The following is a 17408-nucleotide window of genomic DNA, read 5'->3' as shown; positions in this document are numbered from 1 at the left end:
ACGGGATAACCATGCAATAGGCGTTTGATGTAGCTTTTAGATTTTTCAACGGCGTTTAACCAACCACACAACTGACTACGGAGTAGACCATACTATTGCGTATTTGTACTCGATGAGTTCTTTAAAAAGCTGTGCTTACTCGGCTACTATTGTGCATATAACTATAACCACCATTGTGGTGTCCCCTACTCCAATCAATTATCTGTGCGATTCCTATTGTAACAACGTATATGGAATAGAAAGAGCTGTTTCTTACGAGAAATGAAATTCTCCAGCCTAAAAAGTTATGAAGTCAACTAATCATGTACTGCCTATTGTCATGCCGTAGGCCCTCCGGTCTAACTCTTGTATAGTCGAGGCAGTCACAGGCTTCTGCGAAATATCCAGAGCAGGGGGGGGAATCTTTCAAAGTAGAGAAGTGTGTCACCAAAACAAAGAGTTCTGTCTCATTGCGAACCCCAGGAGATATCTGACTCCACTGGAAAAGTGATAATGCGTCTGGTGGCAGGGGTTTCGCCCGTTTTGACAGGGAAACAGGTCCTATCAAAACAGTCTTGAACTTTCAGGGCCTCAGAAACATGAACAGGATCGAGAACGACTAGAACAATGACAGAAACAAGCAGGAACTAGCCATTGACGGATGATCGAGTCATGCCGGCGTTGACGAACCCCAAGCCTCACTCTTATATATCTGTGGAAATGAGGGACTGGGTGTACGTGGCGCCTTTCCGGCATGAGCTCGAGACGTCACTTCTCATGCTACGGACACTAAGAACGACCCGTATGGAGCATGGTGGATGATCAAACATCGAAAATGTCAAACATCCATTTTCCGATACACAGTTTCCATACAGGAGTTGGTACTTACGGCTACTTCTACTGGACTATGATATCATGAGTCGGTATCCGAAACAACAGATCGACGGAAAGGATATCGCGAAGCTTAGCCGATCGTGATGGACGATGAAAGGATGGCAATCGTTCTCTTATTAGAATGCGATCAAGACGGACGATGAACGCGGATATCGGGGACACACGCAGGGACGACTAAATTGGCGCAAGTAGAAATAACGATCGCTCGACGTCCGGGTCGGAAATGATTCGAGCTGCTGACCACAATAAATACCAATCGACGAACAAACGGACACAAGCCAGGATCCGTAAGAGGAGGGAAGTTAAAGGAAAATGATAAAGAAATCAAAAATGGGAATGGGGAAGAGCAGAGAGCACACAGAGACCAAAGCAACCATGAACGACCAACTGTCCTTTTCTTCCCTTTCCTTCGCATCCCTCTGTTGGTTTTGCTTCCGAAAATCTCAACATGGTCCTTCGCTTCTGGTTCTCTGTTGTTCACGAAGAGAACATGAATTGGGTAACAAGCAGAAATAAGAAAGAAAGCAAGGAAAAGAGAAAGAACAAAGAAATGAAGAGGTAAGAGCAAAAGGCATGCGAACGTAAACAGAATGTAGGAAAAGAAGATTACCCAGAGAACCGGCGTCTATTACCATTACCGGATCAGAGACCTGATTCAAACCAATGTCGCCCACGCCCTCGGTAACCATATCTTGAACTAACATTGATACCGTCGCGGTTCTCTCGTCCCTATGCGTGATCGCAAACTGTCCAACAGTTATGCCATGAGCACCGAGGGGTCAACCTACTCGGCAGTATCTAGCTCGTCATGAGCCGAAGCCAGAGGATCCAGAGGTGCTGCCAGAGTTAGCTGCAGAACTCATCTTTGTCCCTGATGGATTGAAAGGTATGTACCTTTCCTGTCTTCACCGTTCGGGCCGTTTTCGCGATCTTCTTCGCGGCGCTCTCTCTCATCATCACGATGTTCTCTGTCTTCCTTGACATCACGGTCCCTTTCATCAGGGCTTCGCGAACGGTCACGAGAGCGTTCTCGGTCCCTATCGCGACGGTCATAGTCTCGATCACGGCGGTCATAGTCTCGGTCGCGACGGTCATAGTCCCGGTCATGTCGGTCATAATCTCTATCGTATCTTTCATCCCTGCGAGGGGAATAATCACCTCGACTCCGACGAGGAGATGGGGAGCGACCTCGACGAGGGGGAGTACGGTCACGACGTCGGTCACGTCCGGATTCAAAGCGCCATGAGGCAGAAGGAGGAGTACGAGCCCACTAAGGAGAAATTAGTCTGGAGGGACAACGGCAGAAAGCCAAGAAACGTACCTCTATCTTCAGCAGATCATCGCGGCCAATCCGCTTATTGTGCATCTCGTGATATGCATCGTCCGCATCACGGCGGCTCTCGTACTCAACAAAAGCAAAACTTGCCTCATCAGAACCATGAATAGGTATGAAAAGTGAGGGAAACGTACAGTCTGCTAGATGGAGTACGCGGTGCTGGGATATCGCACCGAACGAGGCGTCCATATCTGTGAACGTATTAGCTCAGAATACGTCACGGAATAACAAACGAGGCAGATTAGGGGCAGGTGAAAGAGTACGAAGCGGAGTGCTTGTCTAATCAGCAGGAAGTTGAACGGGGGGAGTAGTAATGACGAGTCGAAAATGAGGAAAAGCCGCTTATTCTACTCTCATGATGTAGACGACTGAGTTTCAGAGGCGTCGGACTTCACTGACTGAAGTGCGAAGGTGGGTACGGAGATCGCAAGTTTCTTAGAGTGTGCAGCAATCGACGAGCGACACATACCGTTCGAATTCGTATGCGAGATCGCGAGCCCGGGTTCCGTGCCCGAAACCAGTGACATAAAGGGTGGTGCCTGGGCGAGACATCTTTTGATAATGCTGAACGAATATATTGCTTGTAGAGTTTCAGGTGCTCGAGTCTGAGCTAGCTGGATTCACGTTGGGAAGAACCGTGGAAAAACAGGCTGACCAAGGAGAAGTGCCAGAAAGTGGTGGTAGTTGAAAGTTGTAGTGAGGGAAGCACAAGGTGAAAAGGAACTACGGTGAGGTGGATGTGCCACAAGCGAACGCGCCATACCTTCTGGACTACCTATGAATCACACTCAAATTTCAGGTGCCTCTATCTGCGCACAATCTGATCTACTCATTTTTTGAAGTATACAAGTATATATCGTGGTCCGGACTATGCTCTTTACTTTGAGGTAGTATGATTATGCAACTTTGTGACTCTTGAACTTTAGGCGATGGGCTAAATAACCTAGAACAACCTAAGTATTTAACAAGCCGTACGAAGTAAGGTAGACTATTGATACAATGGCCATGACAGAGATAGGAAACCTGAATCGGCCACCCAGGTCCGGCGGGCTACATCTAAATGGATATCAAATGTGACCGACAGTTCTCCCAGGTCTATGTGATCGTAGGTCGAGTCCGATTACTTCGCGAGAGGGCTGGACTACGGAGTAGCTTCTATAGAAGTCGTTCGAATTTCTTGTGCATTCGATGATGTAAATTTCTGGCCGAAATTGTAGCCTTAGGCCACCAATGGAGGAATCACCTAGAGATGTTGTTTTGATAGTAACAGGTTGACACAGCATATACCACCCCATATAAGAAGAGAAAAGCCTAAGATTGTCAGTATATCTCACTTCTCGTGTGGGTTCTATTATATCTAGTAGTTGCGCACGGGGTATTTAAAGGATCTGAGCCTTTTTGAGGTCTGTATTCAACTGGTCTACGGAGAAAGAATCCATCTCACTAGTGGGAATGAGGGCAAGTGTTGATTCAACCTTATTATCAGCGCTTCTAATGCCTCAGTACAATTCGCCTCGGCTTCATTGGGAGTTAGGGTTTTATAATTCATTCTTCCCTCACGGCAGCTTTGCGTCCTTCTCCTCGGCATTGATGCTAGTTTAGCTAAATGAAAAGCTTGAGAGACTTGATCAGCCTGCAGTTCATGATTTGAGGATCTTAGCAGCATCTGACTTTAGTTGCACCTGTTCCCTTTCCGATTCTCTTGGACTTCATTCTCTGTCATTTCCTGATATACCTATATTCTTCGGTGTTTGTTGTCCACTTAAATGTCGATCGTTAATCTCAAAGATAGATCCTCTATTTAGACTGTGCGCCAGGACTTGGACAGACGGCGCGTCAAAGTCGAGACACTTCGATTTTACCACGAGCCATCTGTGGCTACGGACTTGATACCCGAGCTTACTGTGATAAAAATGAGCTTAGATCGGGATCAACGCAGGCGAGATGCTGACGTCAAAACGTCTAGCGAAACCAAGTCGCCCGAGCTTTGTCAATTGTCACCCCCAGGTCCCGTCAATGTGAGTTAAGTGCTGCTACAGCTCCCATACCCCGACTTCCCACCGCTAACATCTGTTTTCAGGCACCACCACTGAAGAGCACGCCGGTTTTGACCAAAACCAAAGAAAGGATATCCGACCCGGTAATCGCAGCATTCATTGCTGGAGGGGTTGCCGGTGCTGTATCTAGGACGATCGTATCACCACTCGAACGCCTCAAAATCTTGCTTCAGATTCAGACTGTGGGCAGAGAGGAATATAAATTATCTATATGGAGGGCTCTCGTGAAGATTGGAAAAGAGGAAGGTTGGAGAGGCTTCATGCGTGGTAACGGCACAAACTGCATTCGCATAATACCCTATTCCGCCGTCCAGTTCGGGAGCTACAACTTCTACAAAAAGGTAGATCTCGAGGACTGTTAGCACGGTAAATTGAGTTGTGGCCTAGACGTTGACCTTTACCTTTGTCCAGTTCGCCGACCCTTTTCCAGATGCTGAGCTGTCGCCAATCCGGCGCTTACTATGTGGAGGAGCTGCTGGCATCACTTCGGTCACCATCACATACCCTCTCGACATCGTCCGAACGCGACTCTCTATTCAGTCAGCATCTTTCGCTGCTCTCGGTCATGGAGGTACCGCCAAAAAACTGCCTGGAATGTTTACAACTATGGTTTTGATTTATAAGAATGAGGGTGGTTTTGTTGCCCTCTATCGCGGTATTGTCCCCACAGTCGCTGGCGTTGCTCCATATGTAAGTGAAATCCGAATATTGATAAACAGGTGCTTACGAGTTTAGGTGGGCCTCAATTTCATGACATATGAGTCTGTTCGCAAGTATTTGACTCCTGATGGGGACAAGAATCCCAGTCCCTGGCGCAAGCTACTAGCAGGTGCTATCTCAGGGGCTGTAGCTCAGACTTGCACATACCCATTGTAAGTATTCAAGGAAACATTGCTTTCCAATTTTGTAGTCGCGAGTTAATACCGTCATAGTGATGTCTTGCGACGTCGTTTCCAGATAAACACGATGTCGGGAATGGGCTATCAGTATAAATCAATTTGGGACGCTGTGAGGGTTATCATCGCGGAGGAAGGCCTGCGGGGGTTTTTCAGAGGAATAGTGCCTAACCTTCTGAAAGTTGCTCCGAGTATGGCTAGCAGTTGGCTCAGCTTTGAGTTGACAAGGGACTTCCTTGTTGGATTTAGCGATGAGAAATAATCATGACCATTGTGTTCATGAGAGTTTTAGCTGACAGTCATTTCCTCGATATTTATAATAACCATATCAGGCCAGGAAGGTTTCATTAGAGAATAAGCAGAGGTAACTTGTTTGGAGACAAAAACAATAATATATAAGGTACTCACGTAGATATAACTTGAATTGGTAGGCGCTACTACTTCACTTTGTGGGATATGATGCAGCTAAGACAGTCCGAATCTCCCTTGAATGATGTTTTCTAGCGACCAATGATGCCCACAACTTATATATGTATATGCATCTTCTTAAAAGCTCACAAGCTAGACTTCGCACCCTTGACATTCTCTTGCACCGCCCCTGTAAATACACGAGCATGCATTTCCAGTTGGTCAGTTTAAACCCAGTGGCGCATCTAATACACAAACATATCTCTCGTATATTTCCAATAAGTCATCAATTCAGGCCCAGGTGTGCATCTAATGAATTGGATACATATGATCATAGAGGCGATGAATCATCACTGTCCCAGGTCTTCCAGAATTACTAGGAGAAACAGTCTCATATCGTAAGTATTTCTCTAGTTATAAACTTCCCCTGTCCCTTGCTAGGTATGATATCAAACCCATATAGAGAGCGTATATTCACCTAAGAATGATCTCGATTTTTTTTTTTTTTCAAATACCTAGACATCTAGCATTGGTTAACTTATTTGATTATATCCTAGGTATATAGTGTATTTTCACCCCATAGCCACATAATTTCTAGACGTTACGCTAAATCCTCACATACAAATTGGTTTCTTTTGAAGCACTTGGGGTAGCAGCACCGCCCTTGCTATGGTAGCGTAAGTTCCCTGCTGCAGACAAGTGGCAATGCATTGGAGGGGCAATTCCCTCAGAAAAGGATTGCAATGAGATGTGCAACAAGCAGGCCGAAAGACAATAAAAAATCTCAATGATCCCCCAGCTCAAGGATTCATACATGGCAGATGAAGAGGCTACGCTACAATCTTTGCCTCTCAAACAGGAACCAAAAAAAGGAATGGACAGAAAATATACACAATGTACTCTGTAGAATGGAGGTCATGCTATGGAGAGCCCACAAGGATAAACAGAACGGCAGGCCGTGTGATTGAGGCGGCGACGAGTTGAAAACCAGATTATTAGCGGCTACCATTCCAGGCGCAAGGATGTTTCGAAGGCCTTGAAGGATTGGAAGGTCAAGAAAGATAATGTTCACTGCAAGCATTAATAGGCACAGAGGAATACCTGAAGGATGTCCAAGATTGACCGGAGAATCCCAATGTCTGCCTCAGGGTGTAACCCCGGGGATGGATAAAGGATGCCATGATATCAACAGCGTCGCTAGGAATGAGATCTTCCTTGCTACTTTTCGGACTGTTATCTCTGTATTTGTTAGTTTCTTGGATGAATGATATTACTTCCTTGCCATCAAATTGGGAACGGGTAAGACCCTGCAAAACCGGACTTTACACTCAGAGCATTCTCCCTCTAGCTCTTGTACATACATGACGAGTAACTTAGATGATTCTTTAGAAATAAATGGCTCAGCATTATGCATATGTACCTAGAAATGTACTCATGACGTAAGCATGTTCCTAAGGTGTCCAATCAGGCTTCTACCTTCAATCTAGAGCTTATTTTACCTTCCCAGTACAGAAACATCAGTCACACAGTAACTAAGGTATGTTAACCTATCTATGAAGTACTCCGTAGTTATTTACACACAGGCATCATTGCTTACGTACAGAGTATAGAGTTGAATACCTTCATACCAAGATCTCTATTGTTCTGACGATGCTCTGTATAGATAGCTGAATGTTAAGTTTATCATTTGCTCTAAAGGAATGTTAATCCTACATAGCATGGGCTCCTGATGTTGTCTAGACAGGTCTTAGAATCCATGACGTGGGAATATTCTATGGTAGACGTAACACACACTCAGGTCTATTTATTTTGAAGATGACAGTGTTCAGCTAGAATACATTGGCCCCAATTAAGAAGTCATGAGAGTATGTAATGTGAAAAAGTGTGCAGCAGGATAACACCACGCTAGATAGAAGGTAATAGGAAAGGACAAATTGAAGAACAGTACACTAGTGGAATATAGGCCTCACAACAGAGAAACAATAAGAATAACTCGACTGGTCCTCAAGATACTGTGTACCTTTCTCTATAATACGGAGTTAGGTACTAAGGTAGGTAAAGTAGTCAGCTACCTAGTCATTGGGCAACTATGCTTCAGAGAACGCTTAAGCCACTAATAGATGTAGGACCCACACTAGGTGTAGGTCACGAGCTCGAATTTCTAGATTTGTACTAGTATAGGGCTCAACCCGCACACACCGTCTATCTGAAAATCATACATCAAAAACCTCAACAGATTTACATTGTATACGGGCGCGACAGCAAGCCAACACCCAAGGTGTCCTATCAAATACAGCAGCCATGGGTATGTATATCAGTTCCTACACAATATTACACGCCTTTAAATCGTTTCGATTATCGACGCCCATCAAAGACAGGGAGATTTATAGGCTAACAGTTGTATCACTTCAGGTATCGACCTGGACCGTCACCATGTGCGCAGCACCCATCGCAAGGCGCCGAAGAGCGAAAATGTCTACCTTCAGGTCCTTGTGAAGCTCTACCGCTTTCTCGCCCGTATGATAATATTTCTTGAATCCCTGACTTAGAGATGGTGACAATTGGAGGCTGATTTGAGTTCTCTGTTCTGTTAGGCCGCACGGAGTCCAACTTCAACAAAGTTGTGCTGCGCCGCCTTTTTATGTCGAGAATCAACCGCCCTCCCGTCTCCCTTTCGCGACTCGTTTCCAATGTTACCGATGCTCACAAGGGCAAGACCATCGTTGTGATCGGAACTATTACTGATGACAATCGCCTTCTCACTGTTCCCAAACTCTCTGTTGCCGCGTTGCGGTTCACCGCTACTGCGAGAGCCAGAATTGAGAAGGCTGGGGGTGAGACTCTGACTTTGGATCAGCTCGCACTTCGGGCACCTACTGGAGCGAACACTCTCCTCCTCCGTGGCCCTAAGAACGCTCGTGAAGCTGTCAAGCACTTCGGATTTGGACCCCACAGCCACAAGGTGAGACAATACCTCACTATCTTGTGTTAACTTAAACATACTTATACTTGAACTAGAAACCGTACGTTAGGAGCAAGGGCCGGAAATTCGAGAGAGCTCGCGGACGTAGAAGGTCTCGTGGCTTCAAGGTTTAAGCAGACATCTCGAGGAGCTTGACGATGTCGCATGGGTTGAGTTGGTGTTGTCACATGAACCTATTGCCAAAAGTACTCGCATAAGGGCTCTTGCTTTCTTGCTGTAAGATGTGGAGGAGCTCCTAACTGTAGGAAATGTGACTGCAATGCTCGCGCTGTTGAATTTGGAATTTCCGGATACGCTGGGCCTAGAGTAAATTACAACGAAAGGAATGAATTCTTACTGTGCCCGTCGACATCGCAAATTATTCATAAATGAAGCTACTATATAACTAGATGCTCATGTTTCCACTTTTTACCTCCCTCTCCTTCAAAATAATCACCTGCCCTGTGTCCCTGACCCCTCAGCAGATACTTGTAGATTGTCAATCCATCTAAACCCACAGGTCCTCGCGTATGGATTTTATTCGTACTGATGCCAACCTCAGTGCCAAATCCAAACCTCATTCCATCTGCGAATCTAGTCGATGCGTTCCAGAAGACCCCAGCGCTATCCACACCCCTCATGAAGTATTCGGCAATCTCTTTCGACTCTGTCACGATTAGGTCTGTGTGTTTCGACGAATGTGAGTTGATATGAGAAATCGCATCCTCGACAGCTGAAATTGGTGACGATGTTGAAGGAATGGTCTTGACAGCTAGGACAAGATCCAAAAACTCAGTGTCGAAATCCGAGTCGACTGCATCTTCTAGTAAATCTGCGGGTGGGGAGGATATGTTTTTCAAAAGAGCAGATTTCGATTGGATGTCGCAACGAAGACGGACTCCCTTGGCCAGAAGGGCCTCAGCGACAGCGGGGAATATGGTTCCAAGGGCATCTTCATGGACCAACAAAGACTCCAACGAATTGCAAGCAGCTGGATAATCTGTTTTAGCATCAACGATGACTTTGACAGCAATTGCTGGATCTGCATCAGCATGGAGGTATGCAGAACAAAGACCATCAGCGTGGCCGAGAACCGGAATCTTGGTGTTCTCCTTGACAAATCGGACAAGGTCGTTGGAACCACGGGGTATGACCAGGTCAATCAAGGAATCCTGCGCTAGAAGTGACGAAACAACGTCTCGGGTTTTAACGAGCTGGACTGATGCCACGGGTACGCGTGTTCCCGAGATCGCTTCAGATATCACTTTTGATATGGCGATGAAGGACTCAGTCGACTCCTTTCCTCCTTCACTCAAGTCAGTAGTGTGGAATTCACTATCGATCATGCAAAAAGTACCTTTCAGAATGGCAGCGTTTCCTGATTTTATGGACAGTGCCGCGATATTGGCGATCACCTCGGGACGGGCCTCAAATATAATCAGCAAGACACCAATAGGACAGCTCACTCTCTCCAGGATGAGACCATCGTCCAGTAGCGTCCTTAGGGTCACTCTCCCCACTGATAGACTGATTAGTATGATGTATATTCGGCCAATTGATGTACACACACCTGGGTCTTCCAGATCCCGTACACTAAGAATCCCCTTTAGCATATCGTCATATTTCCCAGGTCTCGACAGGTCGAGCCTCTTGAGGACACTGTGGCTGAGGCTGCCATTATTAGCCGCTTGGCTTGCTATCGCAACATCCTTTGCGTTGGCATCAAGGATGATTTCTCGATTTCTCAATAGAGCATCGTGAAGCGCTGTCAACGCATCGTTGCGGTCAATTGTGGGCAAAGTTGCGAGTTGGCGAGAAGCCAAGGACGCAGCCCTCGCGATTTCAACTGCGGAGGAGTCGGTGAGCGACATTACAAGACCTTTGACGTGTAGCACAAGAGGGAAAAAAATAAGCCGTAGCAGGAGGCAATTAGATAGATAGTATGACTCGAATGTCAAAATGATCCTTGGCCTACAACTACAAATGTGGGGCAGAGAAATGCCCGCGGTCTACAGGTGATAACTAACAAGGCATGTCCAATTGCTGAAATTTTTGTGTGCTTGGTACATATCGACCAGGTGATATATATAAATCAAGGCACCTTTCATTCGACAGCGTATTATAAATATATACATAATTAACCTGGTTGATGACTGACTGCCCTAAAGGTAAGAGGGGTACGGAGTAGATTTCGGAATAAGTTCTCGCAGTAAAACTACACAGTAATTACTCCGTAGAGTATATTAAAACTGACTACAGTGTCAAAATGAAATTCACGAGTACAAGTAAAGGATGTAATTTGCCTCGAGGCCTGCAGTATAGTTATAACACATGTTAGGTGGTAGAGTAGATGTCATCAGATGTGTCGATATAACATCGAACCCGAAGGCTGATGATCAACGTACCATGTATCAAGTTTGGTGGATTGAATACTTCACATCAGTGTCAATATCTTTTCGCAAGCTACGCTGATGCCACCTGAGGTCCACGCATTTCAATTCCCTAACAACCAGAGAGCCTGATTATCGTTTCTGTACCCTATTTGTGAGCGGTGATCAGATGAGTTGAAAGATGACAGAGATACTGTCTCGCCTCACTGTGGTGTCAACCCTCCAGCATGCCTCAAATGAGGAAGACTATGACCGCGAGCTTCACGAACTCATTGCTTTTCTAAAGCAACCTACAAAGGTTAGCGAGATCAAAAGGAGTGCTGATCTATTGCTCGATGTAAGCAGATGCAAAACCATGCCCTGTTGTGATGCCATTGTCAACATGACCAGTGTCGTCGCTCGCTTACACCCCAGGCAAACCGGTACAGGGCCTCAATCCATCTCTACATTCGGTGGCCTATCTATTCGTTTTTCATGCTCGAGTCAAGGTCTTGGGCGACAGGTACAACCAACGTTTGCCAAAGGATGTCCAGCCGGGGGGTGACTTGTGGAAAAGGGCTATTGAGTTTCTGAGGGTGTTCGACCCAATTCAAGTTCGTTACGCTGGCCAGGAATGGAGACGACTTGTTGAGCTTGTAGCCAACGCCGCACAGGCTGCTTCAAAGGCAAGACGATTGCTCTCATTGCCTACTCATGACTTTTCTTCCTTTGCTAAACATGTCAGGAGTACCATAGACTTTCCTAGCAGTCCAAGCGGTTAAAGATGCAATACTTCGACTAGATCCGGCATCGGAGACTTTCACATCGACGCATCTCCTTCTTATGAAACTTTGCCTATGCAGCAGATCGTATAGGCACGCATTGCCCGTCCTATCGAAGGCTATGTATCACTTTCCTTCAGGCCCCAGTCATGCTTATCAGGCGCACAGTCAGTTTTTCCTCTGCTCTGAGCACGGCTCAAGCGCGGCGTATATCACCCATGCTTCCGGATTTACCACACAGGTGACATATAAAGACCACCTGCAATATTTTCTATATGGCGCGATGATTTACATGGCACTCAAGGAGTGGGAGAGTGCGCTTCATCTCTTGTGCATAGTCATCAGTTGCCCTGTCGCCAATACTGTCAGTAAGGTTATGGTTGAGGCATACAAGAAGTGGCTTCTGGTCAGTCTACTGGCGAAAGGAAAGGTGTGTCTTAAAAGGCCAACAATCTGCATGCCATTAGGAGTATAGCTTACAGGTTCCCTTTAATAAACAGGTTATGCCAACACCTGAGCTGATCAATCCGCATGTGATGAAAGTCTATCGGTCATTGGCATTGCCATATGTCTCACTGGCTGATGCCTTTGAACACGACGACCCAGAGAGACTCGGGGCTGAGGTCGATGTTGGACGGGAGATATGGCTCGCTGTAAGCTGATAAAAAACCTGTGTCTGGTGTTTGCTATTCTAACACTGTCCAGGATAACAACATGGGTCTAGTTCTCCAGGTCGTTCATGAGCACAGGAAGTCTGTTGTGGTGAAGCTAGGCAGTACATTCTCAGCCGTGGCTATCACAGACATCGCGCAGCGAATAGCATCAAATCTCATCCCATCCACAGAGGTTGAAGCATCTATATCGTCTATGGTGATATCCGGCTTGAGATCGACTCTTTCACACTCAAGCAGTCATCACAAGCCCACAATGCTCCACTTTCACGTTGGAGGAGCATCGAACCCTCATGGGGAAGAGCATATGGGATTTCTACTGAATTCAGAGAGACTATTGCTGACCACTCTTGCTGGTAATCTCGATCAGAGCAACCATGATCTGGAGCTAAGCAGTGAGCATCTCCAGTTCCTCCGAAGGGCTAAGAATGCCTCAGAGCTCAGTTCTGGAAAGTTTGGGACGAAATTCAAAGATGATATCTCCAGCTGGGATGTAGATGAGGACATAATGAGTGGCCTGCATTGATATTTGGGGTTTGGTAACATGCAGTTCTATTGCTTTTTAGAAGCCATGGGTGTGTTAGCATTAGCCCCCTAGCTTTAATATATCACTTGACTGGCTAGTATTACTTGTTTAATTATTGAGTTACATAACTAAACTGCTAAAATCAAATCTGACCCTCACCAAAACCACAGCAGTTTGATTTTGGTCCTAGGCTGGCTGCATGGGAGGGAAATGTAAGGGGACTTGCATTTCCTATGAGATTTCCCTCCCTTTAGGAAATGGGAGTCCCTAGTGAGTTTCCCTTCCTATTTTAGGAGTCCTATAGGATTTCCTATTCTTATCTAATAAGATAGGACTCCTACCTCCTATAATAAAAAATTAAAAATAGGTTAAGAAATCAATATAAGATTTCCTATATTAATAGGTATCCTATTCTATTATCCTTATTCTTCCTTAGGAATCCTATCTACTATTAGTATTAGAATTAGGGAATCCCTTCCTTACTTCTCTATAAGATAGGATTTCTATAGAGTATATAAGTGTGAGAACCTTGCTGTCCTTGCACTAGGCTGCAATGGTTAACCACTAAGGCAAAAGTAAAAAGACCTACTATGATTGACCCGTATGGTCAATCATGCCCATCTCCCATATATATATCTAAGTCTTACTGGATGCCATCATGCCTCTAATAATAAAATAAAAAGGTTTTTCCTATTAGAAGTCCTAAATTTACAGTTATTGACTTATATAGTCTTAATACTAATTTAGACATAGACTATTACGGACCTACGGTATACCTTAAGATATTATATCTTATAAATACTTTATAATATATGATACTTAGAGAGAATTAGCCTAAGTAATCCTAGTTAGTAAGAGGTTAGTAATAGTTTATAAGAATATAATAATTAAATACTAAAAATAAATTCCTTTATTTTAAGATCTATCTTAATCTATAAAAACTAGAATTTATTAAGAATATCCCTAAGAATATTAGATATAGTAATAGATCTATTGTAAGGTCGGCCATTAAGGTCTGAGATCAACTAGTAAGATCAGTGTGAAGGGAGCAGGATAACCATGTGTTGCCTAAGTAAGGATAGAGTTGCATTTAGTCTGAATTCAGGTGAGTCTAACCCCTATTAGAACCAAACTACTGCTGGTTTTAAGTCTAGATTTTAGAAATTAGAACTAAACCTAATCCGTTCTAATTTGGTGTATATTTAACCATAAAATCTACTACTAGGCCTAGATAGGAAGTTATTAGCCTATCTTAGTAGATGATAGGGTGTAAGGAGATCAGAGGTAATTGACCTAGGGGGTCCTTGTCATGGTGCTGCTGTGGATAGGAGTTGGTATTACTAAGAAGGAATTATATAACCCTAAGAATATCTTTACTATATAATTCTATAATCTATTTAAAAATTTTTTAAGCTATATCCTATCTATAGATCCTGCCTATACTAATCTGCCTTATAACTAGAATAAATAAATAGAGATTATTATAGCTAGCCTAAGTATTAACTATCTTATTAACCTACTTTTATTTACCTATAAACTAGTACCTTAATATTATGTAGCTCTCCTTAGAGTTAATATTATTAAAATATCTATTTCTCTACCTTTATTCCTACCTAGTAACCCTAAAGAATTCTCTAAGTATATTACTAGCTATAGTACTAAATAATATAAATACTACTATCTAGTATATAAGTATATTTAGAAAGCTAAATTAATTATTAATAAAGTAAACTAATAAGCTAAATAATCTAAGGCTTAACTCTTAAAACTCTAAGATAAACTTACTATCTTAAAGTAGAGGCTTAAATAAGAGACTACTAAAGTAAGAGCTATTTTATAATACTAAAAGAAATAGTTATAAAAGAAAAAGTAGTAGTATATAAAGATTATTATAAAAAAGACTAAGCTTATTACTTAGCTATCCCTACTATAAATATACCTATATTTATACTTATATATAACCCTATTACTAAAAAACCTATAGTTACTTTAGTAAAAATATTTATATTAGCTACTATCTTATTTTTTAAAGCTATTAAATTATTAAAATAACTTCCTAACCCTAATAAATTTAAGAGTAACTAAAAGGATCTTTAGTATTTTATAATATATCCTAAGAGAAAATAAATATTAACTTTAACTATTTTTTAATACTACAGAGCTAGATAGCTTATATAAATAACTATTTAAAGAGTATATTATATACCTAGATTCTCCTCTATATTAAGAAGGGAATTTATTTCTTTAATAACTATTAAGATATCTTAGATATCCTAGAGCACACCTTTAGTAATCTTAACTATATTAATAATATTTAAATTAAGCTATTTAGTCTATAGTAGACTAATAAGAAGTTTAGTATCTTCTTTATAGAATTTTAATATCTAGCCCTAGAAGGTAAGATACTTAAAAAAATCTTATTTACTCTACTTAAATAAGCTATTAATTATAAACTTTAGAGTATATTTATATATAACTAGCCTCTAAGTTAAGAGTACTACTAGTTTACTAGATTCTTATAAGAGCTTAAGAACTACTACTAGTAATATATTATAAACTAGTTTCTTATTATTAAAACCTATATTACTATTATTAAAGCTACCTAATATTCCTAGTTATTTTAAAGCTCTAGCTTTATTACTACTAAGTCTACTAAGTAACCCTAGTACCCTATTATTTAGAGGAATAAGTATATATTAATATAATAATATAACCCTATAGACCTAGGTATTATTTAATATTTAATAAGAAAGGGGTATAGCCTCTTCTACTATAAGATAGGTGCTTAGTTTTAATATAGCTCTTTAAAATATTAGATTAAAGACTACCCACCCCTACTCTAATACTTATTAAAAAGTTTAAATTATAGTATCTTATAAACTATATCTAGAGAGCCCCTAGAGGGGATAATTAATCCTAAATTTTAGAAGTCTATTACCTAGCTAGACCTTTTTAGTAAAAGAAATAAGCCCTAGAGTAAGCTATAACTAGGCTTCGAAACTATATATTATTTAAATCTCTACTACTACTATCTATGGACTTGACCTTAAAAAAATAAATATTATAATTAAAAGCTATAATACTACCTATAACTATAGAGAAAAAAGAGAAGAGGATAAAGCTACTAACTTATATCTTATAGATACTAGAGCTAAAGAATAGAGATTTATTAATAAAAAATAGACTAAAGACTAGAAGCTAGAGCCTATCTCTTTAGTAGATCTAATAACTTTATATATATTTAATAGAAGAGAACTAAAGAATAAGAAGATAATCTATTATATTTAGATAAATATAAGAATTAAGGACTACTTTAAGAAAGATATAAAATTTTAGATTATTTAGTTAGTATACTACTCTATTATACTAGGAATATCTTAGATAAAGATATATAACCCCCTAATATAATTTATAGCCTATAATATTATATTTAATAATAATTACTACTAGAAATATTATAATGCCTTCTAAAAGCTAACTAAGATATAAGCCCTATATAATATCCCCTTAAAGACCTAGCTTAGATATCTATCTTTAAGACTAAAAGAATTAGAGAATAAAGATATAGCTTTTATCCCCTTAGTAGCCTGCTTATCTTATGCCTAGAGAAATACTTAGATATTTATAATTATCTTAGAAGATCTTAAAGCTGCCCTAAGGATTAAGAAAGCTTAAAAAGAAGACTTTACTAACCTATTACCTAAAGAATTTAAAGACTATATTAATATTTTCTCTCCTAAGAAGGCTAAGTGCCTGCTACTATACTACCTTTATAACTATAATATTAAGCTATTAGAGGGAAAGACCCTCCTATTTAGCTGTAAGATAGTAGTGTTCTAAACAGCCACTACTTTAATACCTTAACCAAAAGGTTCTAGTAATAATTCCCTATAGAATCATCAGCCTAGAATATACTTATATACCACTCCTGTAGTCGTCACTGAGCCCTATAATATTAGCCCTCTGTATACTATATCCTAAGAGAAATTAAAAGTTCTAAAGGAATAGATTAAAAAGAACCTAAGGAAGGGCTTTATCTACCCTAGTTTATTACCTGCTATATTACCTATCCTATTTATTAAAAAATTAGATAAAGGTATATAAATCTATATTAATTACTAAGCCTTAAATACTATAACTATTAAAGATTAATACCTACTACCCCTAATAAGAAAACTCTAAATAACCTAAAAGAGAAAATTTTTTATAAAGATTAATGTTATTTTAGTATTCAATAATGTCTATATTAAGAAAGGATAAGAATACCTAATAGCTTTCTATACCTAACTAGGCCTATTTAAATTTTTAATAATATTTTTTAGGCTGACAGGAGCACCTGTAATCTTTTAATAATTTATTAATAATATCTTATAAGATTATCCTAATATCTTCTATATTACTTATCTTAATAATATCCTAGTTTATAGTAAGACCTATACTAAGTATATAACCTATATCTACTCTATAGAAACTATAAGAAGCTAGCCTGTATATAAAAATCTAAAAATATAAGTTTATTATCTCTAAA

At 41.2% G+C, this 17408-nt stretch overlaps 6 protein-coding genes across 6 annotated transcripts; 3 read left to right on the top strand and 3 right to left on the bottom strand.

Annotated features, from left to right (window-relative positions):
• Positions 1 to 244: 244 nt before the first annotated feature.
• AFUA_2G07410 (RNA-binding protein) lies at positions 245 to 2761 on the bottom strand (the record flags this gene model as incomplete). The annotated part of the gene is made up of 4 exons (XM_749984.2): positions 245 to 2143; positions 2195 to 2294; positions 2344 to 2400; positions 2679 to 2761. The coding sequence occupies 4 exons, from the start codon at positions 2759 to 2761 to the stop codon at positions 1733 to 1735; spliced, it is 651 nt and encodes a 216-aa protein (XP_755077.1). The 3' UTR covers positions 245 to 1732.
• Positions 2762 to 3024: 263 nt separating this feature from the next.
• Positions 3025 to 5606, top strand: AFUA_2G07400 (putative mitochondrial carrier protein). The gene is made up of 5 exons (XM_749982.2): positions 3025 to 4227; positions 4290 to 4607; positions 4678 to 4956; positions 5002 to 5138; positions 5199 to 5606. Exons 1-5 carry the CDS (start codon positions 4123 to 4125, stop codon positions 5422 to 5424), a joined length of 1065 nt encoding a protein of 354 aa, XP_755075.1. The 5' UTR covers positions 3025 to 4122; the 3' UTR covers positions 5425 to 5606.
• Positions 5607 to 7789: 2183 nt separating this feature from the next.
• On the top strand, positions 7790 to 8666 carry AFUA_2G07380 (60S ribosomal protein eL18; the record flags this gene model as incomplete). The annotated part of the gene is made up of 4 exons (XM_749981.2): positions 7790 to 7875; positions 7983 to 8087; positions 8165 to 8532; positions 8589 to 8666. The coding sequence occupies exons 1-4, from the start codon at positions 7872 to 7874 to the stop codon at positions 8664 to 8666; spliced, it is 555 nt and encodes a 184-aa protein (XP_755074.1). The 5' UTR covers positions 7790 to 7871.
• AFUA_2G07370 (uncharacterized protein) lies at positions 7974 to 8905 on the bottom strand (the record flags this gene model as incomplete). The annotated part of the gene is made up of 4 exons (XM_077804105.1): positions 7974 to 8110; positions 8172 to 8544; positions 8598 to 8726; positions 8891 to 8905. 4 exons carry the CDS (start codon positions 8903 to 8905, stop codon positions 7974 to 7976), a joined length of 654 nt encoding a protein of 217 aa, XP_077660268.1.
• Positions 8906 to 8930: 25 nt separating this feature from the next.
• Positions 8931 to 10403, bottom strand: AFUA_2G07350 (glutamate-5-semialdehyde dehydrogenase; the record flags this gene model as incomplete). The annotated part of the gene is made up of 3 exons (XM_749978.1): positions 8931 to 9838; positions 9890 to 10051; positions 10103 to 10403. 3 exons carry the CDS (start codon positions 10401 to 10403, stop codon positions 8931 to 8933), a joined length of 1371 nt encoding a protein of 456 aa, XP_755071.1.
• A 469-nt stretch (positions 10404 to 10872) lies between these two features.
• Positions 10873 to 13018, top strand: AFUA_2G07340 (putative COP9 subunit 3). Its single transcript, XM_749977.3, has 5 exons — positions 10873 to 11259; positions 11351 to 11587; positions 11658 to 12113; positions 12184 to 12336; positions 12389 to 13018. Exons 1-5 carry the CDS (start codon positions 11104 to 11106, stop codon positions 12878 to 12880), a joined length of 1494 nt encoding a protein of 497 aa, XP_755070.2. The 5' UTR covers positions 10873 to 11103; the 3' UTR covers positions 12881 to 13018.
• The last annotated feature ends 4390 nt before the right edge of the window (positions 13019 to 17408 follow it).

The sequence above is a fragment of the Aspergillus fumigatus genome, chromosome 2 (genome assembly GCF_000002655.1).
Source record: "Aspergillus fumigatus Af293 chromosome 2, whole genome shotgun sequence".
Lineage (NCBI taxonomy): Eukaryota > Fungi > Ascomycota > Eurotiomycetes > Eurotiales > Aspergillaceae > Aspergillus > Aspergillus fumigatus.
This window is presented reverse-complemented; position numbering and strand designations above follow the sequence as displayed.